The following is an 18,763-nucleotide window of genomic DNA, read 5'->3' on the forward strand; positions in this document are numbered from 1 at the left end:
ATTTTAATCCAACCATCAGCTTTTCTGCCAAAGCCCAATATAATCACCTGAAGAATAGAACACTTAGCATCTGTTACTGCACTCTTGCTTCTCTGCCTTTTAGCTGGAAGGACAGATCGACTTTCTGTCTTTCTTAGCGGAAAATGAATCTATCTTAGGATAGTGACAACCCAAGAGATAATTTCTTTTAGGTAAAGAAATGTCAGTGCGAATAGCATCTATAAAATTGCCATTTATCCTGGGAGTGTGAAGGAATCTGAGGATGCCCAAGGGATGTAACCTGGAATCAACCGTCCTCAACCCCATCTGCATCCCAAGCTCTCTGCTTTCTTCTAAGCCAGAGGTACCAGTCTTGGCAGTAGTTTGTTTGGCTTTTCTCAAAGCAGCTACCCCTCTTCCACCTCCCCACTTTTATTCTTAGTTCTAAGTGCTAGAAACATAAGGAACATGACAGCTGTCTGTTGGGAGGTGTCATTCTGTCAATTAGGATCTTGATTTTATTCTGGCTCTTTTCTTGACTCTTTTTCTGTTAGGTTATATCTATTTTCAAAGGGCAGAAACCCCCTGATGTCTACACTGAGTTTTCAAATATTTCAAATGATAACTGGAGATGTATATTACATTATCCTGGAGGCCACAGGTAAGCAGGAGGAGTATCTTGAATGGAAAAGCTTATAATTCAACGAAATTGGAAACTCCTTAAAGGCAGGTAGGGATGCTATATCCAATACAACACCAATCTTCCTATAATCTGACAAACTTAGTAAACTGAGTCAATATGACACAGTGGATAGACCACTGGATCAGGATTCATGAAACTTGAGTTATAGTCTAAGCTCTGCCAAACTGTGTGATTTTTTTTGACCTTGTCACAATCCCTGCCACCATTCCTGTCATTCCTGTCCTACATCAGGCCTTTGGTTTCCTGGTTTATCCAATGGGCAGTTCTAATGTCTGGTCCTGGCTGGTCCCCATATTTATCTGTAAAATGAATTAAAAGATAGGCTAAAGGATGCCTAAGAACCTTGCTAGGGAAAAAAAAATGTTTTTAAATGTCTTGTTAAAACTCATGCTATTGGGGAGCCAGAAAAACTTATGGTCTGCAAATCATTTGACTTGGAGTCAATTACCATGTTGCGATGTTATAGACATCCAGCTTAAAATCAAAACTGGTAAAAGCAGGTGGACAGCTTCAAGTCCATAATGTTCTGAAGAGCTTATATAATGGGGCACATTGTGTCCTACTGACGTTTGTTTCAAAAATAGACTTCTTAGGGATACAAAACACCCCAAACATCAATCTTGATTCGATTTTCTTTAGAGGAAAAAAGACCATTTAGAAATCATCTGAAAAGAGGCTGATTGGCTTCTTTATTCTTTAACAAATTTAATCCATTTTGATTCTTTCTTTAGACTTAGGGCAGATATTTAAATCTCCTTCGCAAAACATTTTTTCATTTCTGCCTTTCTTCATTTTCCCCCTGACTGTGATCTGTTTTACATACTAAAAGCATAAGAGAAAATATCCTAAAGATAAAGCAGTGCCTATCTGTGTAGTTTTCATGTTCATCGTAGGAAATAGTTTCACGTTCTCCCTCCTTTTGCTTATTAAACACTTAGAGAAATCACTGGGGATTTTCTGTCCTTCTTTTTCTTAAGCAGCTTGCAAACCACAAGAGACCAGACCTGCCAGAAACAAATGCCTGTGTTTTCACTTTTTTCCATTTCTATCAATAATAGAGGAGTTGAAAACTTTCTAATGCTGAAAGACTAAAACTTCTAAATGAAGATGAAGACACATTTAGCTTATGAGATCATGATCATCCCTAACAGAGAGCTCTTCAAGCATGACAAGAATGTCCATTTTTCATAGGCACTGGTTTTAGAAGAAAGTAAAATTTGGCAGTCCACTAAAATGGGTTGGTTTGCTCTCAATTTCCTGGAATCACCTTGTGCTGTAATCCCAGAAAGCATCAGAAACTTGTTCCAGGTCAGGGGAGGGAGAAGGACATTTCTGAAGGAGCTTTCCATGGCTATTGTTTCTGTCTTTAGTAGAAAGAACTGGAGGGAAAAGATGGGAAGGCTCCATCAGGAATTTTTTTTTTTTATCTATGCAGCATTAGAAAGATGACTTCTAAATTACTAAACAAATAAAGGGCTCTCTAGCTCTCAAGCTTCCTCATGCATAAGCAAATTGGAAAGAGGAAGATAATATGGTACAGAGGACTGCCAGAGGAGAGACCAAAACCCAGTGAGAAAGCTGGTTTTTGTTTGAACAGTGTCAGTAAATCTGCCTTGCTCTACATCACTGTGTCTAATGTCCTGCTCAATGCCAAGAGGGCACTGAGCTATTTACATAGTATGATGGGTTTTCTTTTGAGACAATAGAGATCTCTGGCTATTGAGTCATGATGGGCTGGTACAACTCATGTCAGTTCTACTCTGGCCCAGTGAAAACTGACACCCTAAATTCCTGGCCAAACACTCTTCTCAGAATGGCTAAGGCACCAGGGGCCTTTATAATAAATTTCAACTGTCTTTTGGGATGGGATGGCACTGAAACAATACTTTGGCTGTTGGGCAATAAAGGGCAATGGTTAAAGAACATGGATGTCATAGTCAGAGACCTGGGTTCAAATTATTGGGTTGCTATAAGCTATTTGATCTTGGCATGAGACTTTACCTCTTTAGACTTAATGTTCTCTTCTGTAGAATGATAACAATGGCACCTCCCTTGGAAGTATGTTGTGAGGATTAAGTTACATAATGTCTGTAAAGCACTTAGCAAAGTATCTGGCAACCAAGAGATATGCCGCAAATAGTAGCTAATAATAATAACGACAACAACAACATTATAGGATTATCTCCTACCATGAACTCAATTTAATACATATTGGCTGAGCATTACTGCATTCTAGGTGTTTACTCATTAGAGCAAAAAATGACTATCTACTATATACCAAGTGATGTGCTAAGAGCAAGAGAAAGCTGTGAGCAAGACAGGACCTTTTGAAGCCTGAGCATTGGGAAGAAGAAGGACAAAAAAGAGAAGATTTGATCACCATAAAATAAGAGGTCAGAACTTCTCAGCGTCCTTGGAGAGCATGATAGGCGCTCTGCCCTTTGCTCAGGCCACTCTCTCTGGCATTAGAAGTTCTTCTCCTTCTCATAACTGGGTTCACTTGAATCTTACCTGCAACTCAGCCCTGCCTCAGTTCTCAGGACTAACATTGACCCAGGATAGGAGATAATTGGCTCCAGCACCATAGCTGGGAGCTAAGGTTCAAATTGCCTTGCTGCTTGTCTGACTGGAGGATGGTGCCTTAGTTTTGATACTTGAGATCCGTCTCATTTTAAGCCTTAATTCCCTTTATATGCCCTTAATTTTAGAAATGAGCTTCTGCCTTTGTGCTTGTTCCTGAAGACCTGTTCTAAAAACTTATTTAGCGACCCCAGTACTATCTTATGATTGGATAGCTACACTATATTCTTGCTAATACCCATTCCGAGCACTGGAATCTATATCTTGAACCTCAGTTTAATAGGTAACTTGAATGTTTGCTTCTTAACAGCTTCTTTTCAGTATATCTACCCCCTAGATTCCTCTGTTTTCTAACCTGTTGTCTGTTACAACTGTAACCTTTGCTACTTGGGTAGTTCTCTAGTGGATGGTTCATCCAGTGGGCTGTTCTTATGCCCAGTTCTGCTTGCCTCCATATGCCTCACTACATGGCCTAAGATCTGACATTCATAATCAGAGGCCAAAACCCTTTAAAGCAAAGCCATTGAGGATCTCTGAAGATATCCTTCTGAAAGGCCCTAATTATTGGTAAAATTCTTTTGTACTTGGCCGATGGACAAGCCCTTGGTAGAGCCATTCTGTTCATTCATTAATTTATTCAACAAATATTTGTTGAATTTTCATTATGTGCCAGGCTCTGAGATATTGAAATAAATACCTGTTCTCAAGGAGTTCATAGTCTAGTTGGGACAACTGAACTTTTAAATAGATCATTATAATAAGAGTTCAAAGGTATTATAAGAAAGCAGAAATTACTCTAAGGAAGCAAAAAGCAGGGGCACCTAACCAGACAGCCGGTGGGTAAATGAGATGAGGGAAGGCTTCCTGAAAGAGGTGACACCTCTAAGTTCTGGAGAACTTGTAGGTGATGTTAGCTAGCTAATAGTGGCAAAAGCACTTCCAGGCATCCCCTAAGTGAAAGCTGGGCACCTTCAGGGAACAACACATTCTTTGCTATAGCTGAAACATTGAGTGTGAAGGAGAAAGAGTACAAGATGAAACTAGAGAGGTAGGCGAGTGCCAGATATTGAAGTGCCTTATTTGCCATCCTAAGGAACTTAAATTTTATCCTTATTCTTAAAGTGTCAAGTTACAATAATGTGGAGATCTTAGTTGCCAGGATAAGAACAGTGGCAGGGCAACCAGTTAAATGACTAACAAATGGTAAGAGCCTTAACTAAGATGATGATGGTGGGAATGAAGTGTGTCTTGATTTGAGAGACATAAGACTAGAATTGATAGGACAAAGTGACTAACTAAATATGAGGGGAGTGGTGAGAATAGATAATCAGGTTGCTTAGAACTAGCTTGGTGGTGATTCTGCTGCCTAAGACAGGGAACACAGAAGGAAGAGATTTTCAATAGAGGGCAGGCTGTGCTTAATGTTGCCAAACACAGTCCTCCAATTCTGCTTTCCTTTTAGTAAAATAATCTTGTTGCCCAAAGGATGCTATTGACAAGCTACTTTGACAAAATTCAACTGTAGAAGAAAACCATTTTTCTTACAGATCATATGAAAATGATATAATTGGATAAGTATCACACTCAAAAATTAAATCCTCTTTGTTAATTGGAAAACATAAAAGTACATGAAAATAGAATTGAAAAGAACTTACGCCATAGACAAGTTCCCCAACCATGCCATTCCATATTTTAGTCTCTGGGTCCCTTGCACCATATTTCCCATCGCCGACAATGGACAATTTGTATTTGATCCTTACGTGTTTGGCTATTTCATAGGCTAAGTCTACACAATAGCCTTCATATCGCTCATTTCCTTCCAGTTGCTCATGGTTCTTCTTATACATTACATATGGTGATTCCTTTAGGACCAGAAAGAAGATCAAAAGATTACTCATACATTCTTCTGAAAGATGATAAATGTAATCATGAAGTGCCCTCCCCACTATGGCTATTGAACTTTGGTGTCTAAAAAGAGACAAAATTTTTTTCTTAAACAGAAGAGCCTCAATCAACTATTCATTAGGCTGCATATTCCTTGGAGTCCTTAACTAATGATTTAAGGAAGTAGAGAAGAATTTGTTATTTTTGAGTGTGAAAGAGGGACCAGTTTCTACCTGTAAAGTTTTTGATTTAGTCAAACCAGGTAGAGGTATTTCCCTTAGTTACATAAAGTTGAACTGCCTTTGATTTCTTGGGGTTTATCATGTAGGAACCATGGCCGGCCCAGGCAAGCCCTAGGGAAGCATTGTGATCTTTGTGAGGTCAGAGTCTGTGGCTTATTCATTTTTACATCCGCAGGGCCTAATACAACACCTAGGACAAAGTATTTGATATGTATGTTTAAATAAAAGGTAAACTTAAGCCAAATTTCCATTCAATTAATCATAATTTCAGACCTACTGTCATACTCATTTTTAACCAAAGTTTCTACTTTATTCGGTAAAAATATACTAGATTTTAGAAAAACATTTTAAAATGAAATGAGAATACTATCTCACATTTCAATAGTGCCTTGAATTTTGCAGAAAAGCTTTACATAGTGAATATTGTCCTTAAATGCTCCTGTGACATTGGTAGGAAATTATTATACTTATTCCATAAGTCACAACCTGAAGCTCAGAGAAGTTGTGACTTGCAAAATTAAGCACAAGTTTACTAGTCTACTACTGGTAGACCTAATATTAGAACCCCGCTCTACTCTCTCCTCCACACGATTCTGTCTTCCACATAGTGAAGAATTAAATTTCAAGTTCAGATGAAACATCAATCCTGGAGTAGAAGGAGGGGGGTAAAGAGGAGAATATCTGAAACTGTTCCAAATTCCTATTATTTTTCTTTTTTAAAATGACATTCAATTAATCATAATGGCAAGATATTTTAAGAGGTTCCTAAGCTGATCTGTTGGAAGTTTTCACTGCTTAAACTTGTCTTTCCTACAGGCTGAATAATGCTTTTCAGAAAGCAGAAGTCTTAATGTACAGAGTCCACCTATCTTCTCTCCATACTCACCAGAATGGTAGTCACCACGATGGTCCGGTTCTCTGAGGATGCACTGTCATTGCTGATTTGCTGATCCGAGAAAGGCACAAACCTTTCATACTCATTCCAATAGCCAGCCTAGAAAGAACAGATATTTGACCTGATTGTCTATTTTTCACTCAAAAAGTATGCCATGAAATTCATGTGCTGTTGTGGAATAAACCTTTTTTTTTTCTTCTTTTTCTTTTTTAGTTGCTTGAGCTTTACAAGGATTGACGTCTCCCTCTGTCTTGGCATTCTCACCAGGGTCCCAACACCGACACATACAGATGTGCTGTTCCTTTATCCTGGGGGTTCCCAACTCCACCTCACCTTTACTGATATTTTGTAAAATAATTTAGTCCACTGTAAGATGATCAGTCTTTTTTTTCCTTTAAACTCATATAGCAGAAAAATACTTTGCTTTGAACTGTAGAAAAGCTGGGATGTGGGGGTGGGAAACTAGTTGAGTATCCTATAGAAAGGACACATGATATTTTATGTTCTGAGGTTTTATCAATGACTGTTAAATCCCCACTTCATGCCTAACTCAACTATTAGTATGATAGAAGCAAAATGGTCATTATGACATTTAGCTGTAGGGAAAGGTACTTTGTTCAGAGTCTCTTTTGGTGGGTGAGTTGGCAAAATGAAGAGATACCTATTTTCTAATTCTGTTGCTAAATCCATGTGTACCTTGGCAGCTTTTGTTTAAATAAAAATATGCAGCAAAATTTGTGATTCCTTCCATTTACTGTAGGAAGCTGTTAATAAATGTTGAGGCTACCACTTATAGAACTAACCTCCTTCTAAACTGTGTAGATGGAGCACTGATTACTAAATAACTCTGCCTCACATCTACACTATTCACTGAAAGTAAAGGCAAAAATGATATGTGGGAATTTGCTTTGTGCGTGTTTCCTAACACCTATTTTCTTGCATCTGAGTGCTGTCACCTTTCAAAAGACTTTTTTTTTGGATATGTTTTAGTTACTTACTTTTCGAGAGCCAGTGACTTTCATTTCATACACATCAATGGTATAATTTGTTCTACGTCCGTAAGTGTCAAATTGGATGTTTCCAGTCATTCCTTGTACCTGCACCTGGTAGAAAGGAAAATGTAAAAATTAAAAAGAGCACCACATTACTGCCTTCTAGGTATCTGGGATGAGATCCTCTGATGGATCTTGGAGTCTTGATGAACTTTTATCTTGAGTCATTGAGCTATATAGCTACCAAGTCATGTCTATACAGACCTTCATTTCTTCTCCAGTATTTTCTAGGTATGCCTTTTAATTACAAAGCTTTGAGTGGGTTTGATACAGTGAGGGCCTTACCACCACTTTTTCAAGGGCCTGAAATTTCCACTATTAGTCTCTTTTTAAAGAAGTAGCCTGAAGAGTAGTCTTAATTAGGGTAATGCATTCTTCTAAACTGTGAGTTCTTTGCGGGGCTGTGGATTTTTCTTATTTTAGTATTCCCAATATCTGAACATAAACTGGCTTCAGTAACATAGGCTCCAGACCTTATGGATTCATATCTTACCTAGCTTTATCACTAACTGTATGACCTTGGGTATGTTCCTTAATTCTTTTGTACCTCAATGTCCTAATCTGTAAAATGGGAAATCTTATAAGTACCTATCCCTCTAAGTTGTTGGGAGGATTAAATGAGTTATACATATGTAATGTTTAGAATAGTGTCTGGCATGTAGTAAGCTTTGAAATACATGTTAGCTGTATTAATTACTGTTAATAAAATGAATTTAACTCTGTTTGTTAAAAGAGTTACACATTTACCAGCTACCACCGTAACAGCTATGAGTTTTTCTTCTTATTTAACCTATGCCCAGCTTCAGAAAGGTAGCAGAGAGCTAGGCCATGGAGGGATAATCCATAGACTGATGAGATTGGTTAAGTCTAAGGAATCAGGAATATGGAGTACTAGATAAGAAAGCTAGAGATACTGGAGATACTGGAATAGACTAGACACCTATTAGGGATGCCAAATGTAGATTCATGTATGCGACAATTTTTCCTGGGTCTGGGCCCAGTATTATAAACTAATAAGAGGCCATATTTGCTGGGTGGAGAGGTTTCTTTACCTATTTTACAGCTCAGGAATTCTGCATGGGAGGCCCTAAATAAATATAAGCTATATTGCTATTCACTTGAATACTCATCTGGCGAGTGAAAGTTGAGGCATTTTCTTCAAAGAAAAAGAATCTCATTCTCCTAGGATGAAAGGATGGAATACTTTTCATCACTTATAGAGAGTGTCAAGCTGTTAAGCAAGTCAGAAGTGGTAATGAGCTTATGCTGCAGAAAGGAAAATTGATGGCAAATATTAGGGAACATCTTTTTAAAGTGAAGGGGGCTTGTTCATTACCAATAGGAAGCTGGAATTCCTGTTGAAGAAGAACTGCTCCAATATGACTTCTTAAAGACAAGATAATTGTCCTACTGACCCAATAAACCTAAGCACTATTGTCAGCTTAGGTTTGCAGAGAAGGTGATGGCACACTTCTAGTTAAAGAAAAGTTTCTTTGTTGAGATTAAAATTTCTTATCCAATAGTATAGATCTGGTACTTTCTGTGATACATGAAGGGCTATTTACAGTCTATTTTGAACATTGAATTTCAGGACAGAAATTAGGTAGGGCAAAGACACTGGTATAGGAACTTATTAAGGAAATTCTTCATTACTGAAAATAGCAAAGGTTTCAAGTCTTATTAAAAATTGTATATTTGTAAAGATCCAGCCTATTTAAACATAATACACAAACTGGACAGCATTCTAGGCCTGTCCAAGTGATTCCAGACCCATGAATAGAATTTTTGGTGAACAGAAGTAGAATTGAAATACCACTCAGATGAAACTCTATTATTTAAAAAATTTTCTTTATTTTTCAATTACAGTTGACATATAATATTATTATTAGTTTTAGGTGTAAACCATATTGATTAGATATTTATATAACTTACAAAGTGATTACCCTGATAAATCTAGTACCCATCTGACACCATACATAGTTATTACAATATTATTGACTATATTTCTTATGCTATACTTTACATCCCTATGACTATTTTGTTACTACCAATTTGTGTTTCTTAATCTTGTGCCCTCTTTTCCTCAACCCTACACCCCTCCCATCTGGCAACTATCAGTATGTTTTCTGCATCTAGGAGTTTGTTTATGTTCTGTCTGTTTGTTCATTTTATTCTTTAGATTCCTCATGTAAGTGAAATCATGGCATTTCTCTGTCTGACTTACTCAGCACAATACACTCTAGGTCAATCCATGTTGTTGCAGATGGCAAGATTTCATTCTTTTTTTATAGGTGAGTAATACTCCATTGTATACATGTACCACCTATTCCTTATCCATTCATCCACTGATCGGACAACCAGGTTGCCTCTATATCTTGCCTATAGTAAATAATGCTACAATGAACATATGAATGCACATGTTCTTTTGAAGTAGTGTTTTGGGTTTCTTTGAATAAATACCCAGAAGTAAGATTACAAGGTCTTTCTTTGTCCCTTGTTATGGCCGTTGTTTCAACATCTATTTTGTCTGTATAAGTGTTGCTACCCCATCTGCTTTTTCCTTTTCATTTTCATGAACTATCTTTTTTCATCTAAACCTTTACTTTGTGTGTCTTATGATCTGAAGTGAGTCTCTTGTAGGCAGCATATGTAAGGGTTGTTTTCTTATCCATTCATCCACCTATGTCTTTTGAATGGAGCATTAAATTTACTTACAGTTAAAGTAATTATTGATAGATATGTCATTACTGCCATTTTATTATTCATATTTTTTATTTTTTACTTTTTAAATTAGAGTTGACATACAGTATTATATTAGTTTCAGGCATACAGCATAGTGATTAGAAATTTATATACCTTATGAAGTGGTCACCATGATAAATCTAGTAAACATCTGTCACTGTACAAAATTTTTACAATATTATTGACTATATTCCCTATGCTGCACATCACATCCCAATGACTTATTTTGTAGTTGACAGTTTGTACTTCATATTTTTTATCTATTTTTTAATTTTTCTTCTTAAGACTCTTTAACTTTTTTTGTAATTCTGGTATGGTGATGATAAATTTCTTTAGCTTTTTCTTGTCTGGGGAGCTCTTTATTTCTCCTTTGATTCTAAATGATACATTCGCTGGGTAATCTTGGTCGTAGGTGATTGCTTTTCATAATTTTGAATATATCCTGCCAATCCCTTCTTTTTTGTCAGCTTTTTTGAAATATAAAAAGACAATTAGTTGCTCGTATTTACATTGTACAATTCAATGAGTTTTTTTTCAATTATAGTTGGCATACAATAATATAGCAGTTTCAGTTGTATAGCATAGTGATTAGAGATCCACATAACTCTCAAAGTGATCACCTCACTAAATCTAGTACCCCCCTTCCCCTTTAATATTTATTACAACATTATTAACCATCTTCCCCATGCTACACACTACATCTCCATGTCTATTCTGCAAGTATCCATTCGTACCTCTTAATTCCTTTCTTTTTTTTGCTGTCCCCCAACACCCCTCCCATCTAGTAGCACTCTAAATATTCTCGATATCTATGAATTTGTTTTTGCTTTTGTGGTTGTTGTTTATTTTATTCTTTAGATTCCACATGTATGTGAAATCATGCGATATTTGTCTTTCTCAATCTGACCCATTTTATTCAGTACATTACCCTCTAGGTCCATCAAGGCAATATCTTTTTCCATCCCATTCCTTTTAGTCTGTGTATGTCTTTTAATCAGAAGTGAGTCTCTTGTAGGCAGCATAAGTAGGGGTCTTGTTTTCTCATCCATTCAGCCACACTATCTTATGGTTGGAGCACTTAATTCTTTTCCATTTGAGGTACTTGTTCAGAGGAATGTAGTTATTACCATTCTTTATTCCTGTTTTCAATACATGTTTCTTCTCAAAAAAGTCCCTCCAACATTTCCTGTAATACTGGCTTGGTGTTGATAAATTATTTTAGCTTATTTTTGTCTGGGAAGCTCTCTATCTATTCTCCGACTCTAAATGATAGCTTTGCCTGATCAAATATTCTTGGTTGAAGATCCTGGCTTTTCATTACATTGAATATTTTGTGCTAAGCCCTTCTGTCCTGCATAGTTTCTTTTGAGAAATCAGCTGCCAGTCTTATAGGTGCTCCCTTGTAAGTAACTAGCTGCTTTTCTCTAGCTGCTTTTAAGATTCTCTCTTTGTATTAAACTTTCGGCATTTTAATTATGTTATATCTTGGTGTAGGCCTCTTTGGGCTCCTCTTTTTTGGGACTCTCTGATCTTCCTGGGGTTGTATGGCTATTTCCTTCACCAGGTTAGGGAAGTTTTCCATCATTATTTCTTCAAATAGCTGTTCAACGTCTTTTTTTCCTTCAGGTACCCTTATGACACAGATATTTTTACATTTAATTATGTCCCATAGGCTCCTTAAATTATTATTATAGTCTTGGGTTCTTTTTTTCTTGCCATTCTGATTGAGTATCCTTGGCTTCCCCATCCTCTATATCAGTCATTTGATCCTCTTCTTTATTTACTCTGTTTATTCCATTTAATATACTTTTCATCTCAGATAATGTGTTCTTCATTTCTGATTGGTTTCTTTTTATAATTTTCATTTTCATGTTTTTTAAATCTCTTTGTTAACGTTCTCACTGAATTCATCTACACTTCCCCTAAGTTCATTGAGTATCTTTATAACCAGTGTTTTGATCTCTGCATCTGTTAAATTGCTTGATTCTATTATTTTTAAATCTCTGCTCTGTTCTCTCATATGGTTTCTTTGTCTTCCCATTTTGACTGCCTTTCTGTGTCTGTTTCTATGTACTAAATAAAGCTTTTCAGTCTCCCGGTCTTATTAGTGCGGCTTTGTGTGGTCAGTGTCCAGTGGGAGAATCCTGAGAGGGGTTTAGCTGCAGGCCAAATTTAGCCCTAGCCTGTGCCCCTCCAGGGCCACCTGTTAAGGTTCAGCAAGCAATCCACAGGTCCTGTGCTTATAGTTGCCTCGAGAGGCCACACCACAAACTGCGGTCAGCCACCACCAGTGTGTCTTGGTGCTGCTCAGCAAGGAGCACCTGACTTGCCGAGGATGCACCTGAATGTGGCTTGGGTTGGGCCATGAGTTGTCGGAGGTGGAGTTTCAGAGAATCTTTTGGGTAGAGTGACCTCTGTTATCCAGTTTGACGACATCTCAGCTATGGTGGTGCTGTGTCCACACACTAGAAGAGGAAGGGCTCAACAGAGGAACCATGGATACCACCGGCACTTCTGTAGTGAGTGAGCCTCTCATCCGGTCCTCACCCCAACAGCTCAGTGTCCCCCTGTAAGTTCCTGGTGCCCTGGGAGCAGCCAACCCAGTGCTGGTGCCCAGAGCAAGCAGTTTAGTCTCCGTGAAAGTCCGCTTGTGGACATGGTCCCTTTAAGAGGCATCTGCCGCTGCCGGCTGTTGCTGCTGCAGCCTCTGTCCCACTCAGTCGCTTTGACCAACCAGCCTCGTGTCTTCGCCCCCTCCTACATTCTATTAGTGTAGATTGATTAGTTATTTCTTTCCCTAATTGTAGTACTTCTGTTCCTATAGATTCCAGGTGACTTTTCTTGCTGTTTGTTTCTTGTTTCTGTCACAACTTTGATTTGGTCGCAAGAGGGATGAAGAAAGCCTCTATCATCTACGCCGTTTTTTCTCATTTCTTAGGTCTTGTTTTCTTAATCATTCAGCTACCCTGTCTTTGATTGGAACATTTAATTAATTTATACTTAAAGTAATTATTGATAGGTACATAGTTATTGCCATATTATTATTCATATTTATGTTCTTTTTTATTTTCTCCTCCTCCTCCTCATTCCCCTTCTTTTTCTTTTTAAAGAAGTCTCTTTAACATTTCTTGTAGTACTGTTTTGGTGGTGATGAACTCCTTTAGTTTTTGTCTGAAAAGCTCCCTATCTCTCCTTCAATTTTAAGTGCTAGACTGGCTGGGTAAATTTTAGTTGTAGGTTCTTGCTTTTCATCACTTTGAATATTTCCTGCCAATCCCTTCTAGCCTGCAAAGATTTTGTTAAGAAATCAGCCAACAGTCTTATGGGAGCTCCCTTGTAGGTAACTAATAACTTTTGCTTTTAAGAGTCTTTGTTTTTAGCTTTGGCATTTTAATTATGATGTGTCCTTGTGTGGGTGTCTTTGAGTTCATCTTGTTTGAGACTCTCTATGGTTCCTCAACTTGTATGTCTATTTCTTTTGCCATATTAGAGAAGTTTTCCATCATTATTTCTTCAAGTAGGCTTTCAATTCCTTGTTCTGTTCTCCTTCTGGTACCCCTATGTTGTAAATATTGGTATGCTGATGTTGTCCCAGAAGCTCTTTAAACTATCCTCAATTTTTTTTTTTGGATTCTTTTATGTTTTTGTTGTTTTGATTGAGTGTTTTCTGCTACCTTACCTTCCAAATTGCTGATTTGATGCTCTGCTTCATCTAATCCCTCTAATGTTGTCTTCATTTCAGTTATTGTATTCTTTATTTTTGATTGGTTCTTTTCAGTGTTTTCTGTCTCCATTTTTATGTTTCCGATCTCTTTGTTGAAATATTCACTGAGATCACTGAGCATTCTTATAACCAGTGTTTTGAACTCTGTATCTGGTAGATAGCTCGTCTCCATATTTTTTTAAAAAAAAATTTCTGGAGCTTTATTCTTTTTTTTTTTTTAATTTGGGACATGTTTCTTTATCCTCACATTTTGACTGCCTCTTTGTGTTTGATTTTATGTATTAGGTAGAGCTGCTATGTTCCCCAGTGTTGGTAGAGTGGCCTTATGTAGTAGGTGTCCTGTGGGGCCCAATGGTATAGTTACCCTGTTACCTGAGCCAGGTTCTTCAGGTGTTTCCTTTGTGTGGGTTCTATGCGCCCTACTATTATGGTTGAACCTTAGTTGCTGTTGGCACATCAATGGTAGGGATTGACCCACAGGCTGTTTGGTTGTGTGGGCTGGTTGTGATTATAGTGGAAGAGCTGTTGTGCAGAAGCTGACTCTATGGAGCAGGGTTCACTTTAGCAGGGCTCTGGTGCCTGCCTAGTTTGACCTTTGGGTGTGTCATTTGTGGAGGTGGTTGGATGTTGCTCTGGTGTGGTCTGATGCTGGCTCCCAGGTGTGTTGTGTCTGGGTCCTCTTGGGAGAGGCTTTGTTGCAGGCCAAGGTCAGCTACTGCTTGTGCACTGCTCGGGGCCAGTTGATATGATGTGTAAAGTGATGTGCAGATAGTTGCCACTTGTGCTGAGCTTGGAGGTGCCTGGTAGAGACTAAGCTGCAAACTGAGGCTAGCTGCTGCTACTTCCAGGCTTAGGGTTGCTTAGCAAGAGGTATGGGGCATGCTGAGGCCAGATACTGCTTGTTTGGGGTTTGTGAACCTTCGAGAGATTTTACTAAAGTCTGCAGTGTGAGTCTAGACAGTTTGTATGGAAAAGCCAATGGAAGTGGCTTGGGTGGGTCCGCAATTTGAGTGAGGAAGGGTCTCAGAATCACCAGGGCAGGGTGACTAGTGTTACTCATGCTGATGGAGATTCAAATATGGTAGCCACATGTGTCTGCATGTTGGGTGGGGGAAGGGCTCACCAAAGGAACAATGGCTTCTGCCAGCACTTCCAACTGGGAGAAAGCTGCCTTTTTAGCCTTTGGCCTGAAGCCAGACAATTCAGTTCCTTCCCATATGTTTCTGGTGCCTTTTGAGCTGCTGCCCCACTCCTGGAGCTCAGAGCAAGTGAGTTCTGTAGTGAGCAAGTCCATGCCTGGGCCCTTCAAGTGGAAAATTTGAGACTCCAGAAGCCCTCTTTCTCACTCAGCTACAATTTCCACTGCTTTTCACAGCCAGAAGTTATGGGAACTTCTCTTCCTTGCACTGGAACCCTGGGCTGGGGAGCCTGGTGTGGAGCTGGGTGGGACCCATAGATCTTCAGGGGGGACCTCTGTAGCCAAGATATCCCTCTTGATTTTTAATAGTCACACATGTGTGGGATCAGCCTGTTCCTCATCTCCACCCTTCCTACCAGTCTCAGCATAGTTTCTTCTGTATGTCCCCAGTTGTAGGACTTCTTTTTGGCTAGATTTTAGGTAATTCTCAACAATTGTTGTTCTGTAGTTTAGTTGTAATTTTGATGTGGTCCTGAGACAAGGCAAGCACAGTGTTTATCTACTCCTCCATCTTGATGATAAACCAAGAGAGGTCCACTTTTAAAAATGTGAATAGCAGTGACAGTTTCCCATCATCCCATCTGGCATCCTTTCTTTAATCTTCCCTGCTTCCCACCTCAGTCTAGATTAGATTCTTCTCCTGTGGATTCCCATCACATCTTCTATAATTTAACAAAAACATTTAATCATCTATGTATTTTCATTTCCCCTACTAGATTGTGAGTATCTCAAGATTAGAGACATTCTTTTTCCATGTTCTCAACCGATATAGAGCCTGAAATAGAGTAGGTGCTCAATAAATGTTTATTGAACAAGTGGCAAACTCTCAATGACTTAAAATTGTGACATGTTTCAGTAGACTGGGATGAGGCTGATCTTTGTACTATCTGTAGATTGTAAGGGGGATATTTACTCAATTTGTAAATGGCTTTAAGGTCTTTATAAGCATTTGTTTACATATTAACAGTTTAAATGTGATCTCTTATTTCATGTTTGCATACTAAGTTGGAGCTGATACATAATTGTTGGCGTGCAATAAATATTTACTGAATGAATGATGTGCTTATTATTCATTAAAACAGGTCCTTTTTGAGCCTCTATGAAGCAATGATTTTATTTACCAGATTTCTTCAAAGGAAGAGAATAATTTATTGAGCAACAGCTATGTGCTAGTCACAATAAGAGATGCTTTTAACACCATACATTCTCACTTTTAATTAACCTGAATAAAATGGGATTTATTTTAATATAGTAAAACCTTTAGTACTTCAGACCATCCTCCCTTTCAGTCCCTCTGAATAGTGGAGTTTTACTGAGCATTTATCATAAGGGAATATCTACTATTGGAAAAGGTTGATACTTTCCAGCCTCTGGAGCAACAGAAAGAGATTGGCCCGTAGAAAGAGATCATTAAAGAGAGACAAATATACAAATTCCTTTGGTTAAGTTTGATCAATAGGACCTGTGGAGAAACATTACTTACCCTGCTTATAGCTTGAGCTTTATCAGTGAGTTAGACATGCAGAAACTATTTGTTCAATAGTATATATAGTATATATATATATATATATATATATAATAGTATAAGAGACAAAGGGATTTGTATATTTGTCTCTTATATTTGTTATATATATATAACCTTTTTCTAGTCAAATTAATTTCTTGTCCTTCACTCTTGTACCTAGTTTTCTATTTGGGAAAGACAGTTGTTTGTGTCAAGAATGGGGAGTCAATTGGAGATGCTGGAACTTGCCCTTTGCAGTTTTCTTGATGGAAACTCCTTTTGATTCACTCTGAAGGAGTTTTATATTTCATTTATCATATTTTACCTGACAATACAAACCTTGTAACTGCTATGAAGGTTGAATTTAATTAACTGCTCTTCAAAATTGTGCAGCGCTGCCTCGATAAAACAACACTTAGGACATTTGTTAAGAAATTGACATGTGACATAAAAATTCACATGATAGGAGAATGAGTCATATCTCTTTCTTGGAGAGAGACACAGGGGCTATGAACTCCTTTTGACTGAATGCTTCTAACTTGGCAAATTTAAGGCAACTATACAAAATGATGTATATTATGAGGCCATTACAAATTCTTCGTTGCTAGGTTGTGCACAGAATTATCTTATCATTGCCTATCTCTTTGTTTATTTGGATGTCCTGAACATCAGAATAATTAAATAAATAGATATAAGAGAGTCTTGTACTCTTTAGGCTCATTTTAATGAGTGTAAGCACATGTAGCATAAAGTGAAATATTCAGCAAATAGCTCCTGCTTGCAAAGCTTCAATGAATGAGTGATGTTGCTCCTAGTGTAAATAATGGAATATGTTCAAAGGACACTGCTTGAAGCCTTAAATAATTTTCTACTCTGTAAATACTAAAAACAAGTGACATATTTGACTGTATATCCATTGATTCCTCATGCTTAAAGCCTTTTCTTTGGGGCATTTGGGAATGCTTCTTAAGTAGGCCTAGAAATGGATCATGTTTCTGCATTTCACTATGTAGAATAGTATAAAGGTTCTTTTTGACAACAGAAATACTATCACACTGACTCAGTTCCAAAGTCCATCCAGGCTAATAATTTGTCTGATAAGCCAGAGGATTCTGTTGTCCTTTGTAATGTTTACCTTGAAACTAGAAGCTTCCTATAAAATATCCCGTTCCCCTAATAATATATTTCTGGAAAGTTTGAATTTTTGAAGCCATTTATAATGTCAATCCATAACTTTTGATAATAGTGAATTTGATATATTACTTACAGTGTAGCACAGAAAAAAATATTCAGCACAGAACTAAATTTGTCATTTTTCAGGCTTCAAGGAAGAAACTTCTAGTTTTAGATTTCTAAATTTTGGTTAATATCCATGCTCATCTTTCTGCACACTCTGACATTCTATGGAGTCTGATCCTATTCATTTTAGTATGTTTTTTCTCAAGACTGAGGTTTCATATTTTTGTGTCTTTATGAGGCCCCGCACCCCAATAATCTATTGTGGCCATTACCATTTTTAGGGCTCTCTCGATATCAATTCCTTGACTCCAGGGCACAGCAGGATTTGCTAAGCAGTCTCCAGCACTGCCTCTCCGGGACACATCCACTCGCTGTCTCCTCAGATAGCGGAAAGCTTCTGCTATGACCAGTATTGCGTCATGCGTCAATGCAGATGTATACTGAAATGGATGTATAGAAAACAAGATATCATGATAAATGATGCCCTAAAAACTTGCCTTGTTCCTTATTTTAATTCATCTCCACCACTTGCTCTAAGAAGTCACCTTCTTAATTATTTGAATCAAGAAGCCTTTCTGACTTTGATTCATTCTAGAATACTGCCTTTTCCCTCATGTGTTTACATGTTAAGATTGTTAAGATCACATAGATCAAGGGAATCACTCTCTTGCTCTCAATACTGTGTTTCATATTGAGTGAGTGACTACTAAAAGGCCAGGTTCTCTATAGGGAAAGAAATATGTGTGAAGGTAAAAGATGGCATATATAGATTGGAGAGGAAACATCATATCCTAAAGATCGGGTTATTGCTGTTTGTAACAGAAAATTCAGATCTGGTGTTTACTTAGGGGAAAATGGAAATGGCTAAGTTAGACAGCTTGAAATTAATTTGGAGGGAAACATTAATCGTTTCTGTCTAGTTCTGGTGAACTAGACCTCTGGCTAACAATAAATCAGTTTTTGTTTCCTGTGGAGGGGTGGGGTGTGCAAAAACCAAAGCTAGTTTTCAATTGTAGAAAAT

The 18,763-nt window shown here is 37.8% G+C and overlaps 1 protein-coding gene across 2 annotated transcripts in view; it reads right to left on the minus strand.

Moving 5' to 3' along the window:
* GRIA3 (glutamate ionotropic receptor AMPA type subunit 3) overlaps nt 1-18,763 on the minus strand; it is a 124,991-nt gene that overhangs the window by 84,832 nt on the left and 21,396 nt on the right. For both annotated transcript variants that reach the window (XM_039874711.1, XM_039874712.1), the window contains exons 3-6: nt 18,015-18,182; nt 7,282-7,386; nt 6,275-6,382; nt 4,918-5,124 (exon numbers count right to left, since the gene is read on the minus strand). In XM_039874711.1, coding sequence (XP_039730645.1) covers nt 4,918-5,124; nt 6,275-6,382; nt 7,282-7,386; nt 18,015-18,182 — 588 coding nt within the window. The remainder of the gene's footprint in view (nt 1-4,917; nt 5,125-6,274; nt 6,383-7,281; nt 7,387-18,014; nt 18,183-18,763) is intronic.

Source organism: Pteropus medius, unplaced genomic scaffold (assembly GCF_902729225.1).
Source record: "Pteropus medius unplaced genomic scaffold, Ma_sr-lr_union100, whole genome shotgun sequence".
NCBI lineage: Eukaryota > Metazoa > Chordata > Mammalia > Chiroptera > Pteropodidae > Pteropus > Pteropus medius.